Source organism: Anopheles stephensi, chromosome 2 (assembly GCF_013141755.1).
Source record: "Anopheles stephensi strain Indian chromosome 2, UCI_ANSTEP_V1.0, whole genome shotgun sequence".
Lineage (NCBI taxonomy): Eukaryota > Metazoa > Arthropoda > Insecta > Diptera > Culicidae > Anopheles > Anopheles stephensi.
The window spans coordinates 56,948,030-56,968,332 of record NC_050202.1 but is presented as its reverse complement, the minus strand read 5'-3'; the positions used below and the strand labels follow the sequence as shown (position 1 = coordinate 56,968,332).

The following is a 20,303-nucleotide window of genomic DNA, read 5'->3' as shown; positions in this document are numbered from 1 at the left end:
GCACCGCCAGAGTGAATAACACACCTTCCGTAGCACTGTAAACACAACAAAAAATTGGAAAACTTTTCCTCTAAAGCGGATGTGAGTGGTTGTATGAGAATAGGGAACTGCCGTTGGATGTATCATTGGAATGCATTCCGGTCTCCCGTTTTCCCAAGTCTCCAACCCAAAAGGGAAGTCAATCCAGGACTTCTGCATCCTTGATAGCGATAGGAAATGGAAACATCTGGCACGCTGCTGTAAGGGGTCTGCGCCATCAGATGTGAGGAGTTCCAAAACGCCCAATCCGAAAAACGGGGGGAAACGTTCAGTCGCTCGGTCGATTAATATATTGTGCTCGCGGGCTCGAAAACGGAACCGAGTTGTACTTGTTTTACGCCAACGATACAACCCTCGGCTGGGACGAGTGAACCAAAATTAAACACGTGGAGCCGAGCTGGAGATTCGAGGTTCCAACTGTACGAAAAAAAAAACCCTTCAGGAATTTGTGTCGGGAAAGGGGAAAAAAACCCGTCCGATCCTGGAAACCTCTTCTACGCCGTCGAGTGACTAAGGAGCAGCTGCTGTAGAATCACCAAATGCCCTTCATTGACTGATGCAACAGCAACCCACACGGCGGGATGTGAAGTTCCTTTCTGGAGTTCGCTTGCCAAGATGCAGACGTCTCGTGAGCCGTTTTCCCTTCGCTTAACCCGTTTATCATCCACCCGGTATCTTAACGGGGCAAAAGTTTCATTATTTATTTTCTTTGATTTTGCTGTTTCGCTTACTTCGACGTACGCTTCCCCACAGCACGCAGCCATCCCATGCTGCCCAAGTGGCGGTGCAAGTGGGACGACGACGCCGGGACGGTTGCATTCGGAAGGTATAATTTTGCAGTGGTAAAACCGCTGGTGGTTGTAACCGGCGGTTCCGAGCCTCTGCCGGAATCTGCCCCGAAGGGACCGGTGGCTTGATTAAAACACCCCGAAAAGCGTTGACCGTTTGGAAAGCGAAAACGGAATTGGCAATTGAATGTTTTTTTTCCGTTGGGGCCCGTTTGATGCGTTCTGTTTTTCGCAGTGGCCCCCAACAATAATTCAAGGATCCTCTATTCGGGAGTTCCACAAGCAGTCGAAAAGGGGGAAAAATGGCAAATTCAAAGCTAAACGATACATTGTCCATCCGGATGCACATTCATCAAGACAGGCTGACAGGTAAAGGAAAAGGGAAGCAGGGGGGAGGGGGTTTGCATTATTCCTGCTCCGTGGCGATCTTCACCCGATCGGACATCGATCCACGGACCCGACACAGCAAGGACACAAGGATCAGCAGCGTTGCGTTTATCGATCGTTTCGCTCTCCCTCTTCCAAAGGCGGGAATCGAGTGGACCTCCTGATCGGTTTGGTTGGAATGTGTTTTCGGCATCAAAACCCGCCTCATCACGGACGACAATTTTCGGACGAAACAAACAAATTCTTGAACGCATTTGACAGCCCCGACGGTGATCGGTGGCCATCCGCGAGGGGACGGATCAACGGTGATGGATTAATGCGATGGCGGATGACATTTGAAAGTCAAATATCGGTGGGAACAATGGTGGTGCTTCGGTTTCGGTCAAAGGAATCGCCAGGATGGTGCCGGTTTTTAATTGACAATATTTTTACCCGGGATGCCATTGTTGGAGTTGGGATTTTTCGGGTTGCATGTTTGATCCTGTTGCAGCCGTGTTGCAGCTGGCAGGATGTCAATCAGTGTTGAGAGTCGGTTACGGTGCGTTTGTCCGGAAATATGTTTATTTAACGAGGCTTTCTATACCGGGACGATTTGCGAAACACAATTGGCAATCGAAGTTGGAATATATAAGGGGAGTGGGAGGGGTTGAAAACACACAATTTCAAGCGATCGATAATAAGGTTTTGCATTAAATGCATCTGATAGCAACGGTGCGTCCTGTTTTCTAAGGTCCATCATTCGTATCGATTATACGAAAGGGGATATATTTCGGTGAAATTAAATTCAAAAACGTTTGCAGGACTTATTTTAAAATTCAAATCGTTCGATTGTGTTATAAATTGTGTAAGTGTAATAAATAATGTATTAACTATAAATTTTGCTGTTTTTTTTCAAATAATACCACGTAGAATCTCATTGAAAAACTTAGGTTCACATGGCCAATTTCATTTAAAATTGATATTTATAATTTTATCTTACCTTTTTATCTTACCTTTTTTACCACTTGAACTTGGTGAAAAAAAGAAGACGTTTGCCTACCTCCTTTTTCGTCGAATTTAAATGGAAATGTCTAATTTTTATTAGTCGCTCATTTATAGAGGCTTTGGATCTCAGAGGTCTCATTCGCTTCTTCCATTATTTCAGAACGATATGATATGATGTGCCTTGGGGCAGCATTACCACATCGATTCTTTGGACTAGTTAAAGCCTTTAAAGGGCATTTATCAGACTTGTAAAATTTAAATATTTTTTATATATTTTCACAACTCTTTATCACTTTATCATCAGGAAAAAAAATTATTACTGTTATTGCCATCTTACAATCTCTGCGCAAAATTATTAAAATTTTATTTAAAAAGAGCCTTGTTATTAATTAAGTTTAAGTCTCTATAGTTAATTCGTTTGGTTTGATCCCGCTGAATCTTCATGATAAATTAGTAGCTTCTAGCGTTGGGAAGCTCGGTGCCGAACCTACTAGGTTCAAAAAGAATCACAGAGTAGGTTTTTTGCACCTACATTTTGATCTCCAAGTCCACACTAGATCGCGACACTGAAAGCAACCACTTGCGTTACTTGTTAACGATTGTTAATATTTTTCAAATATAATTTATATCCTTTTTAAAGCATTTGTGATACTTTAAGCTTTCCATCATTCGGGGAACATTTGAGAAGAGTATATTGATAACTTGGATTTTAAAACTTGGTGTACTTAGAGTATACTGATTGGAGCGGTTCGGTGCCGGTCTTCACAAGGCAGGACCGGGGTTCAAATTCCATCAAAACCACTTCCCCGTACGCTACTTGCTATGGGTAAAATCAAGTCTCAGAAAACCAGAAATGGCAGGCCGAGACCTCTCGAGGTTTTAGTGCCAAGGAAGAAGAAGATACTGATAACTATTGCATGGTAGACGTTTCTATGGTCAAAAAATATAGTTCCTGTTTAAGTAAGTACAAAGACGCTACTAGGTTCATTCCGTTCCTTTCCTGGTATTGTTCTGTAAAATTGGAAACCCATCACTGCTAGCTACACGTGAACACCTTCTAGTCAGTACATCCTTCGATATCCGGAATTGCTGGATTAGTGTTTATTAGGACGAACGCATGGGGCAATGATGCATATTTTCATCCCGTCTATACCTGCGATCTGAATACGAGATCCATGGCTTGCTGGTGTTACAGCGAATTTACAGCTTCACTGTTTGTTTTGGGGATGTGAGTGGAGATTGTAAATAAAGTGTTTAATCTGGCTACCATACGATTTGTTGATTGGCATAGCTATTAGTGGATTAGTTTGTGTTTGAATGTTAGTTCAACTAGACATCCAGTACGTTGATTAGTTCGAGACGTGCTTTCAAGAAAATTTGGCTGTTTGTCCTGAATTTATCTATCCAATTGTTCGCTTAAGCACCGGTTTTTAGAATGTAATTTATGTTGAAACAACGGCATATTGTATCAGATGCTCAACCGTTGTAAAATAACCAACAGTCACCGAAAAAAAGACAGCTCCACCTGTACTGTTACTTGAAGCACTATAGGGGAACTTGCACGAAACTAACCGTTTCCGAGATGACATCACGCACCGGAAATGTCTTCCACGTGTCTTCCAAACTCTCTCCTCGACGTATTGTGTCAAACTCATTCATCGTGCAAATGTGCATCCGTTTCGTTGCTGCTGTTGGTGCTACTCATTATTGCTCAGTGCCATTGTGCCGGGACATCGCTTTTTTGTAGGATTTTTGAAAAACAATTTCGGCTGTAATTGATACACGCCTATTACATGGTGCATCTTACCGGTCGCGAAAGCGTGAAGTTCGTTAGCTTGGCTTCTAAGAACATAGATGCTCATTACTCGCACGATAAACCGGTGCCGGAAATAGCCGGTGCAATCATTTCAATTTGCATCTCTTTGCACTCTTGCCCTGAACCCGGTTGTCCCGGTTGTCGTCGTTGTGTCGCGCAGCACATTTTCCAGTTCTGAGTGGTGGCGCAAAAAAAAAGCAGAATCGTTTGTAATAAATCGACAAGAGCATGTCGATGGGGCTCTCGGGAGCCTGTTTTCGTTGCAGAATGTCTTCGCTCTGGTAAGGATGGAAATTTGGCGTGGTTCGTCAAATGTGCGCGCTGGATCAAGAAGAGCAAGAGTCGGCGTGGTGGAACTGTTGACCGGAAATTGGTTCGCTTCGTTTCATCATTGGCACAGGCGTCCTGGCATAATTGGCAGGTTTCGAAACGACATTCCTGCTTCGCGACTCGTTCGCGTTCTCCGTTGTTTTACTTTCGCTTGGGGTTTTTTTTTATCTGTGCTGACGAGAGCGCGAACCTGCTCAGCTTCGGCTGATGAGTCGTGCAGCAGCTTCTGAGCATTCGCCCCAGTCAGCAATTATGCCCCAGTCGCCAGAGTTTCCGCCGAGTGCAGCGAAGGACCATAATTATAAGAAGCATTTGGTGGAGACCGCTTGCCTCCTGCATACGGCCTTTTGCCGTGGACGATTTGTGTGAGCAACAGGATGAACCGCAACACGCCGAAAACGCGAACGCTGTAACGCTGGTCATAATTGTACGGGACAAGCAGTGTAACGTAGTGTTTTTGGAGTGGGCAATCGATTGCCGGTGCCACAAGTGAGTGGTACTACTAGCGATTTAAAAACAGAACAGTTCATTTGTTATGTATGGTGGAAGAGGGACAGCAGATTGTGAGGAGAATTTACTGAAACGTGGTTCAAGTAATTTCCTTTTTGCTTTGAACGGTTTAGTAGGAATAATAAAAAGGGGTTTTCGTTAAAATGTAGTTGTAGTAGATTAACATTTAGACTTTAAACGCAGATTATAACAATACTGTATTTCCTTTCTCTGACTGATTCCAGTCATACGAAACGTAGAATTATTAGATTGGATGAAACCCAGGTATGAGGATGATCATTTTCCATTTTTTTGTTATTTCTTCGTTGTGTGTTACTCGATCTTTTTGCCAACAATTAATACGCAACGCATTTTTCATCAAAACGTATTAAATTTAAAAATATTTAAATTCCGCGCCGGTTGAACGAAAAACTCGGTGCGATGTTTTATTACCCCTGAAATGTATGCAATCCGCATGGACGTAGAGCGACATGCGATGGGTTCATCGAAATACTGTTTCATTGTACGTTTTGAAAAGCTTTACAATGCACAAAATAAACGAATAAAATGTATTTAAATATTTGTTTTTTTTTTTTTATACGATGAGGATATCTTTTTCTATAATTGCACGAATTTAAAAATTGAATTTGACGCGCTCCTTCTGTGCCGTCGTTTAAGTGCTTGTGTTTGACAAATGTTTTTACATTGCATACGCTGCAGGCGTAAAATTGATGCTTGTTGAATTATTTCGAATGAATGGCCTTTCACAGTGAAACATTTCACTTAGTTGATGGTGCACTTTAAAATGCATTTTTTAGATGAATTAGTTATGATTGACCTACATTATGCACATTCGTTTAACATGAAGGTAGTATAAAATCCAACTAAACATCTAAGTGATTTCTTTCCTTGATGGTGTATTGTCGTTGCAAGCATGAATTGAGGCTGCATCTAATATACACATAATCTAATAATAACTTGTTTTATTTTTACATTAATCGCGTCTATAACTAAATTATACAGTTAGAAAAATCTTTTACACTCAAAAAAACCTTTCAGAAATTGCAAATCCTCAAAGCGCCACCGATAAATGCATCGAATACCGATTATGCATTTCACTGCCGACTTAAACTTTAATCAAACTGTTGTACTGGCACAGCAAAACACACAATGCTGGCAATTACCCCGTTCCGGTAGTTAAAGTGAAAAGCTGATTAAACTACCTCGTTTACTATTTATCACTGATGGGCGAATGTCAACCGTTTGGCACGGTTCGGCTGCAATAATGTAGCACGTACGCACGCAATAATGAATGATGAGCGCAAGGGAGCGCGCAATCACGGAACGCGCCCGGCATACTCATGAATGTCAGTGTGTGTGTTCACATAAATTATGCAGCGAAAATAAAAATCTGATACGGATTGTGTAGCTTAAATTAATTTACATCTATCATTTCGTGCACCCGCCGTACCACCGTGTCATGTCGTGTTCGCGTGGAGACGTGCTGGCACGATAGGGGGGCGCAAGGCCAGGAAACCCGAGGCGAGGAAGTTTATTTTCCTTGCCTTGTCCTTCCTTCCGTTTGCCGTTTCCCCGGGGGTTTTTTGTGTGTGCAGATTTACATACATTGGCCTTTTGCACATCGGAATTGGAGTTTGTTTTTTATTTGCTGTTAATGTTGGGTTGCTCTGGGCCAATAGAATGGCCCACGGGCACAAAACGGTCTCATAGGCATAGGAAATAAATTAATCAACGTTGGGCAAATAATAGCAGTAAAGTGAAAACACATCACTGGGAAACTCTTTCTTATCCACACAAAAAAAGAAAGGAGAAGAATTTCGATTGTTTTGTTTGAAGAAAATGAAACATTTCCACCACGTCACCGTTTGACCACGGGTGACCTCTTACGGTGGTCCGTTTAACCAGTTTGCTCCACTTTTCACACACCACCGTCGGAAAAGTGTCACTCCGGCAACACCCGGTTGAATCAGTTTCCGTTTTCATTCTCCACGTACTCCTCCTCGTAGTCCTCGGTTTCCGGTGCACCATCGTCCTCCTCCTCGACGTACTCACTTTCGTTCTCGGTACCCGTCACATCGGGCAGATAGTCCTTGTGCGGTGGTGACGGAATGATCGGTTCCTGGTACTACAAAGATGGACATTGTTTTTCACATCGCTCAAAGGTGCAAATTGTTCGGTCAGCGGGCTTCTCTTACCACTTTCGGTGCACGCCAACCGCATCCGGGCAGCGGTAAACCATCCATCCCTAATGGGCACGGTGCATCCAGCCCGGGCACACCCTGATCGCCCTTATCGCCCCGGTCTCCCTTGCGTCCCCGCTTGCCGATCGGACCCGGATCTCCCTTCCCGCCCTTCTCGCCCCGTGGGCCTTCCTGGCCCGGAATGCCGTCCGTACCCTGGGGGAAAGAACATGTCACCACCGTTCTGTGTCCGGGCGCGCGTTCGCGTGACGTTTCCACCGACTTTCGCACAAATCACACCCACAAACCCAACAGTCATGCTGCAACAAGTTGCGGATGATGATTGAGGGAAGTACGCTTTAATATCCAGTCTCAAAGCTTCAAGTCCAAAATGGCGATGGGAAATTAAAGTACAAGGCCGTATCGTTGATGCAAAGATAAAACATTCTTACCAAATGTAAAGGTGGGTTGGTATGTCATAAAAACGGGGAGGAAAACTTCAGCACAAGCAGATATAAAATTCCGACAAGCCAGACATATACACAGACACGACATTACGACTTATCTTTGGGTGGGTTTGGTTTGGTGGGATGCGAATGCGTTTGTAAGATGGATGGCCGTGTGTTCTGTTTGGTTCCGTGTGTTTTTTTTATTTGCTTAGCAGTTTGCTTCGTTTTATGCGCATTTATTTACAAAACTTTTATAATGAGAGCGCTCCTTAACTACCCACACACGCGCAGGCACGCACGATCGTAAAACAGTAACCGCCCCAGGAACACGAGTAACAAGATGGTGGTGGGTTTCGATGTTCGGTAAGGAATTGCTATCAGTGAAACTTTTGCAGCAAATTTTACATCACACCGGTACATGCAACAGTGAGAGAGAGAGAGGGAGGGAGAGGGAGAGGGATGGCACGGGATGGCTGGCCAATTTTCCATTTCACTTGAAAATTTCGCCCGGATGACTTGCTACGTACGATGCACGTGTAATTATGCGTTTTTCGATGGCACCGACGAGTGAATGGGTGAACGGTGAGTTTTGTTTTGAATTAAATTACTTTCTTGAGCCTTCATGGGATCATGCCGAAAGAGATATGTAGCTACGTATGACCGAAAAAGAAGGCGTATGCCTTTCTCCTGTATGCACAGCGAGTTAAAGGAGGAGAGCGAAAATATGCATTCGGGATAGCAAGATGCAACGACAAAATCAACAGATCCTTATGGCAGATTGTGCCGGAAGTCTGCGGTGGAGGGTGCCATCCGTTCGCAAACGTCACTGAGACAGTTGAGCATATTTACGGGTAGTCCCGGATCGCCCCGCTCGCCCTTGTTGCCGGTTTCTCCCTGGGCGCCCTTCATACCGTCCAGTCCTGGTGGTCCCTGCATTTCGGTGGAGCGAAGAAAGAAAAAAGGTTGTTGCAAATGGAAGAAAAAAGAAGAAAAAAGGTAATAAAGTATTTTTCTATACACCGCCTGGTAGGATGCGGTAAAGTTAGTGAGTTTTCTTATCACACACACACACACACACGGCGCGCGGGTGTTCTACTTCACCACCACCACCACCACCACCACTACCACTCATAAGCTGGGGAAGCTTGCGTTGTGTATCTGTTATGGTAGTCTACAAGTATGTTGGTAAGTTTTGTCTGGAGAGTCCTTCGTGCTATGAGTCCATTGTACAAATGGAAGTATCCCGGAATGTCCTGCACCTTGTATAACTGTGATCAGTAGTGCAGTAGGTTCTGGTGTGTTTTTAGATTTATAAGATTTCTATCAAGATTATCGAATAATACAAATATCCAAGAATTGAAGAATCCTAAATTTAAAAGTCTCAAATAGTTCAATGTTCTGATAAGCATTAAATATTTACACTGAGAAACAAAAATTCTCATCTCAAGACCCTGTTTTCTAGCAACCCACCCAGATATCTCTGTCGATTTTTCTTTCCTATGTTCTACGTACGTTTGGGGTGGGCTTCGCACCCCCGGAGATCATATCCCATCCAAACCGCTTCCCGGTACGCAGGACCGACAACGTTAAAGGTTAAATCAAGTCTCAGGATGCTAGAAATGGCAAGCCTTTTGAGGTTGTTCTGCGTACAGGCTAAATATTGTTCGGATTGCTATTTAAAGGTTGGTTCGGACAACGAGTTTTATCCTAGGAAAAATTGGACAATAGTTAGGCACATCCTGACGACCATTTACAACAGCTTCGAGCAGTAAAACATCATCTCTCAGGCTTATAGAGTTTAGAGCTATAAGATTTGTACCAATACTATCCTTCTTCTTCCTTGGCACTACAACCTCGAGAGGTCTCGGCCTGCCATTTCTGGTTTTCTGTGACTTAATGTTACCCGTAGTAAAGAAGTCAATTCTGCGTACGGGAAGGCGGTCCCGGATAGGAATTGAACCCCGGTCCTGCCGTGTGAAGAAGACTGGCGCCGTTATCCCCTCGGCCCCAGGACCGCCCACCAATACTATCCATGATAAATTAAACAATTCAAATATCAAATATTCTAAACATTACTAAGAAACCTACACTGACACTTAAAATTTTCCATCAAACGACCCTGTTTCCTAGAGATCCACCTAACTCTCAGCTATTTTTTCCATCATCTGTTTCACATACAGACAAAACACTGTAACAATGTAAGTTAACTTTGAGTAGATGTTGAAAAGTTGTTCAGACTACGCTCCCTGAGTTGGGATACGAGTGAGGTACAAACTGGTGGCCAGTTACAAAACCTTCGACAACATCGTCTCACTTCCAGAGAAAAACACAGGTTGTCGTAGAGGTCTACTTCAGGTCCTTCAGCAGAGTTGTAGAACCCTTTTAAAGTATCAAAGCTTTAAAGAGTTATCCTTGCAGATTTATTTTGATTGGATTGAAAGGTAGTCAGTAGTCATTGGAATGATTTTTGAATGTCAGTTTTAAATGAATTTCTAGAAAACTCATCATTATTGCTTTAACAAAGATTCCTTCGAACAATACCTGGGAACACACATTAACCGCTATTCGATTGATCACAGCTCTACACAGAACCCATTCTTGTCCAGTCAGTCCCGTCCGTAAGTCAAATGATTTCCTTATAATTATACACGATGAAGCGTTCGATGGTAGTAGCACCAGCATGTGCAGCAAGCCGATGATAGATGTAATTTAAGTAAATCAATTTTCCTTTCGCAAACTTTTACACCATTCACTAGCAAAAGTGGGAAGATTCCTCATGCAGCACTCTTCATGCAGCAGGAGCGCTCCTTTCAACGTAACTATGCCCTCGAGGTGGGGCAAAATCGAACCAATAGATATAAGCAGATCCATTCAATCAACGGCCGACGGTCGAGTACAAACAACGAACAGAACAGAAGTTTACGCTTTTAATTACAACCGTTTTTCAGGTGGCTTCGGGTGGCCGCAGGCCGCAGTCCAGAGGACGAGAGAGAGAGAGAGTTCACACTTTGCAAAGAAAGGATATCCTGATATCCTCGCTGGTTGTGCCGGTAACGAATTCTCTCTCTCTCTCTCGTCCGCCAGCAGTTCGCTTCCGTTTCGGTTGATTAAACAAAAACCCGAATCACCGACCAATTCCGTTCCGCTTCTTTTTTTCGATTTTGAAGCGAGAAGGAGCTTCCAACGGAAATGTTGGAGGTGAGGAAAAAGAGACGGAGGGGGGAAAATTTCCAAACCGAACACGAACGACTGAACTGGACCATTTCCAAAAGCCTAAAATCGAACGGAATGTGCCGGGTGGGCTTGTGCCACGTGAATGGGGACCGCTAGGTAAAGGGCTTTCGGGTATGTTTTGTGGGAGAAGCCATTTTTAGTTGGCGTTGGCTACATTTGTGTACAGGAGAGAGTCGGGGGTAGCGATCGGAGGAAGGGATGGGGTGTGTGCTTTAAAATTCCATTTCATTTCATTAATTATATAATTTCAATTAAATGAGTTAGCAAAAAGCGAGCAGCTTTCGGTGGTTGGTCGGGAACACAGGTCCAGGAACAAGGGGGAAAATTAGTGGAATGAACTCGTACGCCTTTCGAATGCAGTCGCCGGGGAGCGATGGAGCCCTGCAAACTGCAAAGCTGTTCTGCCTCATCGATGCGCTGCCACGAAGGAAGAAGTGATGCTACAGGTCCGCGTGCGATTCTAATTAAACGCGCTTTTCCGGACGATCTCACGACCACCATCCAGCGACCACCTATTCGGTGCGGTGTACAAATGGAATCGTTTTGCGCGTACCGGAGGGGAGGTAATGTATCGCAAAGGGGAAAAAAGCCCCCCTTTTGCATTACACTGTTGTACGCTTATTGTAGCATTTTCCCTACCACGTTTAAATGCACGAATGGGCGTTAGTCACACGGCGCCACGGTGAACTTTAAACGCTTTTAAAACGCGAGTTTCGGTCTGGCACCCGATCAGTTTGTGGTTTTTAGGTGAATGATTTCCGTACGGGTGGGGTTTTTTCGCTACAGTATTCTAATAAAATGCGATGAGATGTTATTTTGTATCGGAAGTTTTTTTTAAGCTAAAGTTCTGAGAGCTCGGCAAGGTTCATGAAAGGCAGAAAGATAATAGCGTTTCCTGGAAGTATTGGGATTTTCCCCGAGAGGAAAAAAGGGGAGTTCAAGGATTTGTAATTTCAGAACGGTTAATCAGGATCAGGATACGTGAAAGGAAAGTTGGGATGATTAAGGGAATAATTTCAATCACTCCAAAACATCTTCTTCCGCTCTCGACTGGCTAGGCTTGCTGTGGAAGCTCTAGAAGCTTATCTGATGTTAGGTAGCAGTACTTCGAATGATGGTATCTTTTTGATTAAATTTTACAACCGAAAAAAGACTAAACATCGTCGATGATCATGATGATGTTCATGGTGGATTCAGAAAATCAACCTCTTTGCACACTGCATTCCTAGGAAAAACGAAATCGAATGCACGCGAAGCGAAATATTGACGCAACTGGAATCAGCAGACAGACTTCCGTGACATAAAACCGAACGCAGTTTACTGTCAAGACCTGCCGCCGTCAGTCATTTGCCTTTAGCATTTTCCACTTTACTCCTCAGCAGTGTGTTTTAAGTGAAAAGTCGGTAAAAGGGAGACTCCGCGCTAAGCGGAACACTTAAGCTCATCGTGGTGCGAGAGTGGTAGAGGGGACCACAGGATTTTCCGAATCGAGAACGCAATCGAAGGGCTATTGTGGTTAGCCTCTAGGATGTGTGTGTTTGATGGTCGGTTTTCTGGAGCATCTGTTGACTCTGTTGAAGGCGGCGAGGAAAATTTAATTTGATTTTCAATTGATCTCTTACAAACTGGAGATGATTGGAGTGAGAAGAACTTCTGTCCTCTGCGTCACACCGAGAGGCGTTCATGAGTTGGCAAAAGAAAAAAAAGGAAAAGAAGGATTCTCTTGAAGACGATTTTCGTTACATTTACAGGTTTTGTGGGAGTTTTCCAGTGCTCAGGATCTTCATTTCCCAGAGATGAGACATCAGTTTAATTCTGGTTGAAGGAATGGTTTTGCGTTGGCAGACCGATGTAGGACGATGCACTTGTTTTGTACCTGGTGAGAGAAACAGTTTCCAACGGCAAAATTGCGTTGCCGTTTAGACCAATCACTGATAGGTGCAGGTGGATGCTTATTGTTAAATATTTATATTCCATTGGAAATGGTTTCTATTATGCATTATGCATGATGGGAGGTTTTGTACGAGATGTGAGTGTGTGTGTAATTAGAGAATGGCAGATGGATGGATGATGCAGAACATGGGGTGGAAGTGAGAGGAACTGGCGTACCTATTGACAGGTTCGCACATCACATCATGAAGCATGTTGTGCTATGTAATGTCTGGTTTAGAATTTAATTGCGAAGTAGAATAGTGTTGAATCGTTCCGGGCAAAATGTAACAGTAGATACGCAAAAGAATGAAGCGTTCATGTGTCTGTTTTATTCTTGGAAAAGTGAATGCGAATTTGGTTGCGATACAGAAACCAGCTGTACGAATTAGAGATGAGCAAACTGAGTTGAAGTGAGTGAATCAGTGAAATCTTAGCAATGAATTAGATGATTAAAATTATCACGAAGAGTTACTTCGACTCACTCATGATTTAACTCTCCTTGTCGAATAACTACTCACTCACTTCATTATCGCATTAATGAATAATATCACGATGACAAGATGCTTTCAGTAAATAAAAGTTATGTTTGCGATAGAAATAGTGTAATGTGATTCTCAATTCACGAGTGAGTTAAAACGATCGAGATGAGTAAGTTAAATGAGTGACTTAAACGATGTGAGTGAGTTAAAAAGTAGTGAGTGACATAAAACTCACGTCCTCAACTTCAAAATGATTTCCATTTCCCCATAAAAATACGCCTGCTTGATTCAAAATCACCGCTAGAATTGATAGCTCATAATTCTCTCTTATGTTTTGAATCAAAGCAGCCGTGGTTTGTAAGGGGTAGATTCCTTATGCGAAGAGGCTCTGATGAGGGTGACGGTGAGTGAATGATAAGTCGGCAAGGAGAGTTAAATCATCCAGCTACATTTAACGCTCAAAAGCCGAGTAACAGATTTAATTCATTAATCTAATTCTGATTCATTCTGCTTTAATTCCCATTACTGCGAGAGATTATTCCCATCACTAGTACGAATACATGGCGTCATGGTCGAGTTTAAAGGTAATAATATAATGATGAAAATTTCCCAGAAGCAAACGAGATTTGGAATGGATTACTGTTGAATGAGTTTGATGTAGGAAAATTCATGGCTACAAGCAACATTTTCTCGGAAAAACCATCATAAACGGCATGCAGTTTCATTCGTTTTGCGCAATAAAACCAAAAGAACATGCACCGTGGTTGTGTACAGTTTTTCTCTTCCTTCCAACTCCTGTTATCCACTGTTTATTTATTGTTTTGTTAATTCACTTAATGTATAACCTCATTCGGTTGTTGCATTTGTGTGTTTCCTTAAATCTTGCTCCTTATTTTACTTGGGTGTTTGTTTGTTTCTCTTTCCCTCTCTCTCTCTCTTTTACTTAACTCGTTTTGGCATCGGTTTTGGACTGGTTTTTGTTTTTTTCATTTCTTTTCTTTCGCTTTGTTTTTCCTTTCTCGCTAAAGTAATTTCATTTTGTGGGTTCTTATTTTTCTCTTTCAGTTTGTTTTACCCTCTTTTACTTTCTCTCTCATTAGTGCCTCATTTTCGTTTCGTTACTCTCAGCTATTTACAAATGGGATTTGTGTACTATAAAAATTATTTCCATTTCTGTGTTTTTGTGTTTCGGGTTTTTGGGAGTGTGAATTGTGTGAAACTGATTTTACCGCCCTTTTATAAACACACACGCGCACAAAACACCTGCCAATGGATGGTTGGAGTTTTCAGCACAGTGGTCGGAAAATTTGTGCACTTTTTCTTCTTCGTCGTCGGTTCATCGATCTTATCGGCTTACCGGAGATCCGTCCCAATGCATCCGATTCCGTAGCTTAATTACTATTTTATACAATTCCACAATGACGTACCTTTACACGCCGGCCCAGCGCTGATAGACACGGTGCTGGCAGACACGAAACAGCTGTCAGGAGTCGATTGGTTTTTAAGGGCTGTGATTTTTATTCCCCATTCTATTGCTCACGCGTGCTCCGTGACCAATGCGGCAAACTCTCCAGCACAATCTGCACGAACCGATCCGCTGAGGCTCGGTTTACGCTCAGCTTAACGCCAGGTTGCTCTTTCCCACCATAAATATGAGTCCTCCAACCCTCGAGCCTGCCGTTTAGAATGAACCTTCGCCTATCCCCGGAGTGGTCGGGATAACCAATTATTTACGACTGACCGGGATCGAAGCCAATTATTACCAACATATGTTTGCCAACATTTCAACCGAAACGCGGTGAGTGCGCAACGGGTGTATCACCTTGTCCGATCGCGATTCGAATCTGACATTTTCCAGCCGTACGCCGTATTGCCGTTTCGGAACCGGTTTTTCATGGGAGCGATAACAACGAAAAAAAGAAGGGAAACTCCATGCTCCATTTAACGGATGCGATGAGGTTTGTAAGAATATGTGGAGGAGAAAATTCGGTCACGGTAGTATTACTACACACTTTACCATCGGATATCGGCACGCTTGTACTGCGGTCTGCTGAAAATTGTGTTCGATAACAGGCGAATATTTGCCAAACCATTTTTCGCCGGTACTCCATCATAAATACTGAGCTGAGCATTTTTTTTGCTTATTGCGTACGGACAAACGAAATAAGAAATACATGATTCAGATTATGTAGAGTACTGGCATGTCATTAGAAATTTTCCACATCATAGCACTAAGCGCACTCCGTCCGTCCGTTGGCGGGCGCTGGACGTCGATTCGGTGGCAGTGGCATCATTCGTTAAATATTAAACCTTCGCTCGTTTTTGGTGCTGAAGCAAAACTTCAGAACTACCGATCCGGACTGCATCACGGCTCGTCCCCGGGGAACGGGAGCTGGCAAAACGTTGCTTCAAATATTTATTAGTTTTCAACAAGATGCTTCCGCTTCCGAAAGACTCATTCACGTACAGCTTCTCATCTTGCTGCCAGCTGGTTCGGTCTCGCGCGCTACTCGCAAGGAACCGGGGTCGGCGAAGTTCAAAACATCAAATTCAGTTCGCTGGCTCTATGAGATCCGATCGCAAATCCGAAACACGGTCTGTGTGTGTGAGTGTGTGTGTGTTTGCATCATTTTCCGAAAGCGAGCGGAAATCGAACTGGAAAACGTGTGGCGAGGGTAGTGGAAAATTCAATGAAATCTGGCCGAGAAAGCTTTGGCGTTCCGGTGGTCCGGATCCTGAAAAGCGATGATGGTGGCCGCTTCTGGTGGATGTTTTTGTTTGTCGTTAAGGATACACACACACACACACGCTCGCACACATCGAACGTATGGGAGGCGATTTTCCAATAAGAAACTTTAGGTTGACTGCATCGGTGTGCCGTTCCCGAGAGAAGAAACCGTCTTCCGGTCACCGGAGGGACAAAAAGCGGTAGTAGCCATAGCACAGTGGAGAAAGAGACTAGAAGAAACCCTTTAAACTTTAATCAGATGGCTTGGTGCAGACATCGGACACCACACGGGAAACACACGGAGTTTGGAGATCGGATCTGCAGCAGCAGATACACTGGGCACAGCATCTTCCCGGGAGCCTTCATCCCATCGAGAGAAAGTGATTTTGAGGATGTCCGACCCTTCAACGGATTCGTCTCGAACTTTAGCAAATCTTGCCACCAACTCGACGATGGGTGAGCACTACTGGCAGTGATAATAACACTTCCCCACTACCACATCTGCCTGAACGGCATGGAGAAGACCCACACACCGTGGCGCACAGGTGTAGCAAATGATCATGAGCCGGGGCAGATGAAAATCAAATGCCAATCGATAACGAAATCGTGTCGGTTCGTTGATGACTGCTGTAACACATCAACCGTGCCTTCTTCGCATGCTACGAGCGAGTGCGAAGAGCTGGTTCATCCCTCATCATTCCCAGGTTAAAGCGAAGCGCATGACCCACGACCATTCGATGCTGTCCGATTTTTGACAGCCTTCAAATAGGAGAGCTTTAAGCGCCTCCCGGAATCTCGGCCTGCTTGGGATGTCACTTTGTTAGCAGCTTTCGGCACAGATTGATTGACATAATGCCAACAGTTGAGCTAGCAAAGAAAAAAAAAATGGAGCCAAAGAAAGAAGGTCACGTGATGGTTAGTTACAGTGACGTTACACGTTTGGCTGTACACGTCATTGGTAACGTCACTCGGATGTCATACGGGAGACTTTTGGATTGTGCTGGAGAAGGTTTGCCTAGCTTGGTTTGTGTCTTCAAGCTGCCCAAAATTCCTTCGCTTTGATGGATGCCCCATGCCCGGTCTGGTTCTACAATTTGATCCTATCTACTGGGTTTCTACCATTTCACATGCAGACTCGGCCGCTCCGAACTTTGCGAACATCCTAGCGATGAAACTTAAATCCATAAACACTCATTAACTTCCGAGAGGGGCTCACATTGTCATTGTGGATCTTCTGTACGTGTGTTCTCTCTCTCTGTGAAGTGTAATATTTAACAACGTCCTTTGTTGCAACAGCAATCCTTCCAAGGAGCACATGCAATGGTAAAGCAGGGGATGATAGACTAAGACACCAACGACGAGTTGGGACGTTCCTGGGTGGTGGATTATGCGTTTGGAGGAGGTATTTCTTAATGTCTGGATGGAATCGTGCGCACGCAAGTGTGTGGGATTTTGATGGAGCCGCGCGCTCGTCTCCTGTTCAACTGTTCGCGACCGAATTATGCTAGTTCTGTTGCATTTCGTAGGGATTTTAGAAACATTAGTAAAGGTAAGTGTGAGAGTAAAAAGACAGACTAGTGGCTATGTATATCGTATAGTGTTAAATTGTTTTTCGGTTTTTCGTTTCCGTTTTTTTTCTCTTTTTCGTTAAACTTGGAATGGAAGATATGTATGGGTTAAGTTCTGTTTCGCTCATGTGTGTGTGTGTTACGTGTAGCTGTGTGTATGTAGGGCGCGCCTAAAGAGTGTTCGGGGCCGGATTAAGCTTCTTCCAGGATGAGATTCTACCTTCGTTTGTGTGGCGCGTGTAGAATACTTTGAAAGGCAATTTTGACATTTAACTGACAGTTCTAGGAGCAAAACATGACTTCGGGACACAATGCTGGAGTAGTACGAGCTAAACGGAAGGAGAATGCACTAGCTTATTCACACACGAGTAGAGAAGAAGCCAACGTAGAAGTTAAATGCAGCATACACTACCAACAAACATCGGCGAACACTTTTTTGGGAGCAGTAACGATCGTAGGAGCTTAAGGTTAAGGTAATGCAGCAACTTAAACTATGACCGAATGCTTCCGTCTGTTGTTGGTGGACTTCCTCTTTAGCCCCAATAGTTCACATCAATCTGGGGCGCTCCGCCTTACACTGTAGTTGGTATGTAAACATTTATAAAAAATACTACAATGTTTCCTTCGTTTTTGTTATCTAGACCATTTAACAGCCGCGCCGCGATACATTGTGAAACTGTTGCGTGTTGACTTTGCTTTGTGGTTTTAACTTTGGAGCTTGAAGATGCACAAGAATATAAAAACAAATACCTGACCGGACCTTCTCATCAGCATCCTTATCCATTGCTTTTCGAATGCTGAAGACTGTACGAGCCTAGACATCCAACGTTCGTTAGACGGATACTTATGAAGTAACTCGGAAAGTTTAGTTAAAGTAGCTGAACCCAATCATCATTATCTTTGTCTGAAGATACCTTGTGAAGGGGGAGGCATGATTAACACCTAGAACCAATTTGTTATGCGTTGTAAAACCAAGCCTTCAAATGTAACATGTTAAACCGAAAGTTCCGTTTTTTGTGTGGGTAAGTCAGCGTATTAGAAAGCCTTATTAATACTCCCAGACCTGCGGGAAGAGATAGAGAAGCGAAGAAAAAAAAAAACACAGGAATATGAAGATTTTATCGAATGGATGATATAGTGACAGAAGCTTATTAGTAGTGGACACAGAAGGATATAGTTTTTTTTAAGTAAAAATAAGTGAACAGAAATCAACGATTATTATTCACTAACTCACACCTGTTTTTCAAATAAAAAAAGCATTTACAAGTGAGTAGCAATGAATTTTGTTAGTTGGGAACTATTGAGAAGCTGTCGAGTTTTAGTACACTTACCGGATGTCCTGGTTTTCCGACTGGACCCACAGGACCGGAATCTCCTCGCATTCCCATTGGACCCTTTTGGAGATAACAGATATTGCAGAAGCTTTAGTAAAGTAATATAACGAATGATGGGATAAGAGGTGATTGTCGGCATACCGGTAAACCCATCGGTCCATATTCGCCCTTCTGTCCCTTCTCTCCTCGATCGCCCTTCTTGCCATCGTAACCGCGCGGTCCCGGCGGTCCCGGATGGCCGAGAGGTCCCGGAGGTCCTGGAGGTCCCGGCGGTCCATAAACTACCTCGCGGTGCGGTTCGTCAGCCATTCCCTCGTGATCCTGCCGCCGTCTCATTTTCCGGAACTTCTGGGAAACACCGAACTTCATTACAATCTCCTTTTGTGTTGGCGGGGCGCTTACTTTCTGGTTCGATACTTACGGAATCACCTCGATCGCCCTTATCACCCTTCACTCCGGGGTAGCCGGGTGGGCCCGGCAATCCAGGCGGACCCATAAGGCCAGGTGGTCCAATATCGCCTGGATCGCCTTTCTCACCGGGAGGTCCCTGATAGCCCGGCAGTCCCGGTGGTCCCTCAATGCCCGGCTCGCCAGGCATTCCGTCCAGTCCGCGCGGTCCGAGCGAACCCGGTGCACCGACCTCACCCGCTTCACCCTTCGAGCCGGGCGTTCCGTCACGGCCGGGTGGTCCAGGCGGGCCCGGAGGTCCAACCGGGCCACGGTACTGTGTCATTGTCGCTTCATCGTAATCGTCATCCTTTCCAGGGCCCTTCAGTAAGACCGAGCGCGGTAAGTGATTGTTCCAGAGGAGAAAGAATTGCAGGGAGAGGGACAATTACTAAAGGTGAATGGATACTGTGAAACAAACCCGTCGCACCGTTACCGAGTGGGAGATGGCTCATTATGAATCGTTAAAGCTAAACGCTACTACTACCGTTGGCGTCGTATCGTTGCCAACGCAGCTAGGGGGATGGGGTAAAAAACATTTAAAACCATAACCACACCAAAAGCGAAAATGGCAACCTACGCGACCTGTCACCACATTCGCAAGAAAAACTACATACACGAATCAACTACAATACACGCAACAGTTACACGCAAAACAGCAAAACAACGTGACAGGCGGGACGAGATCCTACCCGTAACCACATCAGATGGCACCACTCTACTAAAAGGCTTTTAGTACTACGCATTAAGGTAAACACTAATAACCATAAATAAAGCGGGGAAGGAAGTGAAAGATTAATTTAATCGCTTGTCCGCGAATCAGGGGAGTTGGTTGGAAAACGGAAGGCGCAGGAAAGGATGCGTGTGCGAAAGGATTTATACGCGTGTTTTAATCTACAGTTGTGTTTTTACGAGGCAACGGAATGGAGTGCGTCATCGTCCCGGGGAAGGTTTTAAGAGCGTCTCTGGTACATTTGCTACTGAGTCGTTGTCGCGCTAATGGGAGGAGCATTTTATTTTGGAATCTGCATGTTTTAAGTAAACATTTTGGGAGTCTGACCAAACTCTTCTGCAACTCGGAATTATCTCAAACCTTGA

At 44.1% G+C, this 20,303-nt stretch overlaps 1 protein-coding gene across 9 annotated transcripts in view; it reads right to left on the bottom strand.

Annotated features, from left to right (window-relative positions):
• Positions 1-5,785: 5,785 nt before the first annotated feature.
• LOC118502984 (collagen alpha chain CG42342) overlaps positions 5,786-20,303 on the bottom strand; it is an 89,644-nt gene continuing 75,126 nt past the window's right edge. For 5 of the 9 annotated variants that reach the window (XM_036035769.1, XM_036035774.1, XM_036035772.1 and 2 more), the window contains 6 exons: positions 19,180-19,527; positions 18,900-19,106; positions 18,756-18,818; positions 8,333-8,413; positions 7,050-7,250; positions 5,786-6,979 (listed from right to left, as the gene is read on the bottom strand). In XM_036035769.1, the coding sequence (XP_035891662.1) occupies positions 6,821-6,979; positions 7,050-7,250; positions 8,333-8,413; positions 18,756-18,818; positions 18,900-19,106; positions 19,180-19,527 (1,059 nt within the window). In that variant the 3' untranslated portion in view covers positions 5,786-6,820. Of the gene's footprint in view, positions 6,980-7,049; positions 7,251-8,332; positions 8,414-13,897; positions 18,488-18,755; positions 18,819-18,899; positions 19,107-19,179; positions 19,528-20,303 lie in introns of those variants that run through there. The other 4 variants (XM_036035770.1, XM_036035777.1, XM_036035775.1 and 1 more) reach the window with 3 other exon arrangements.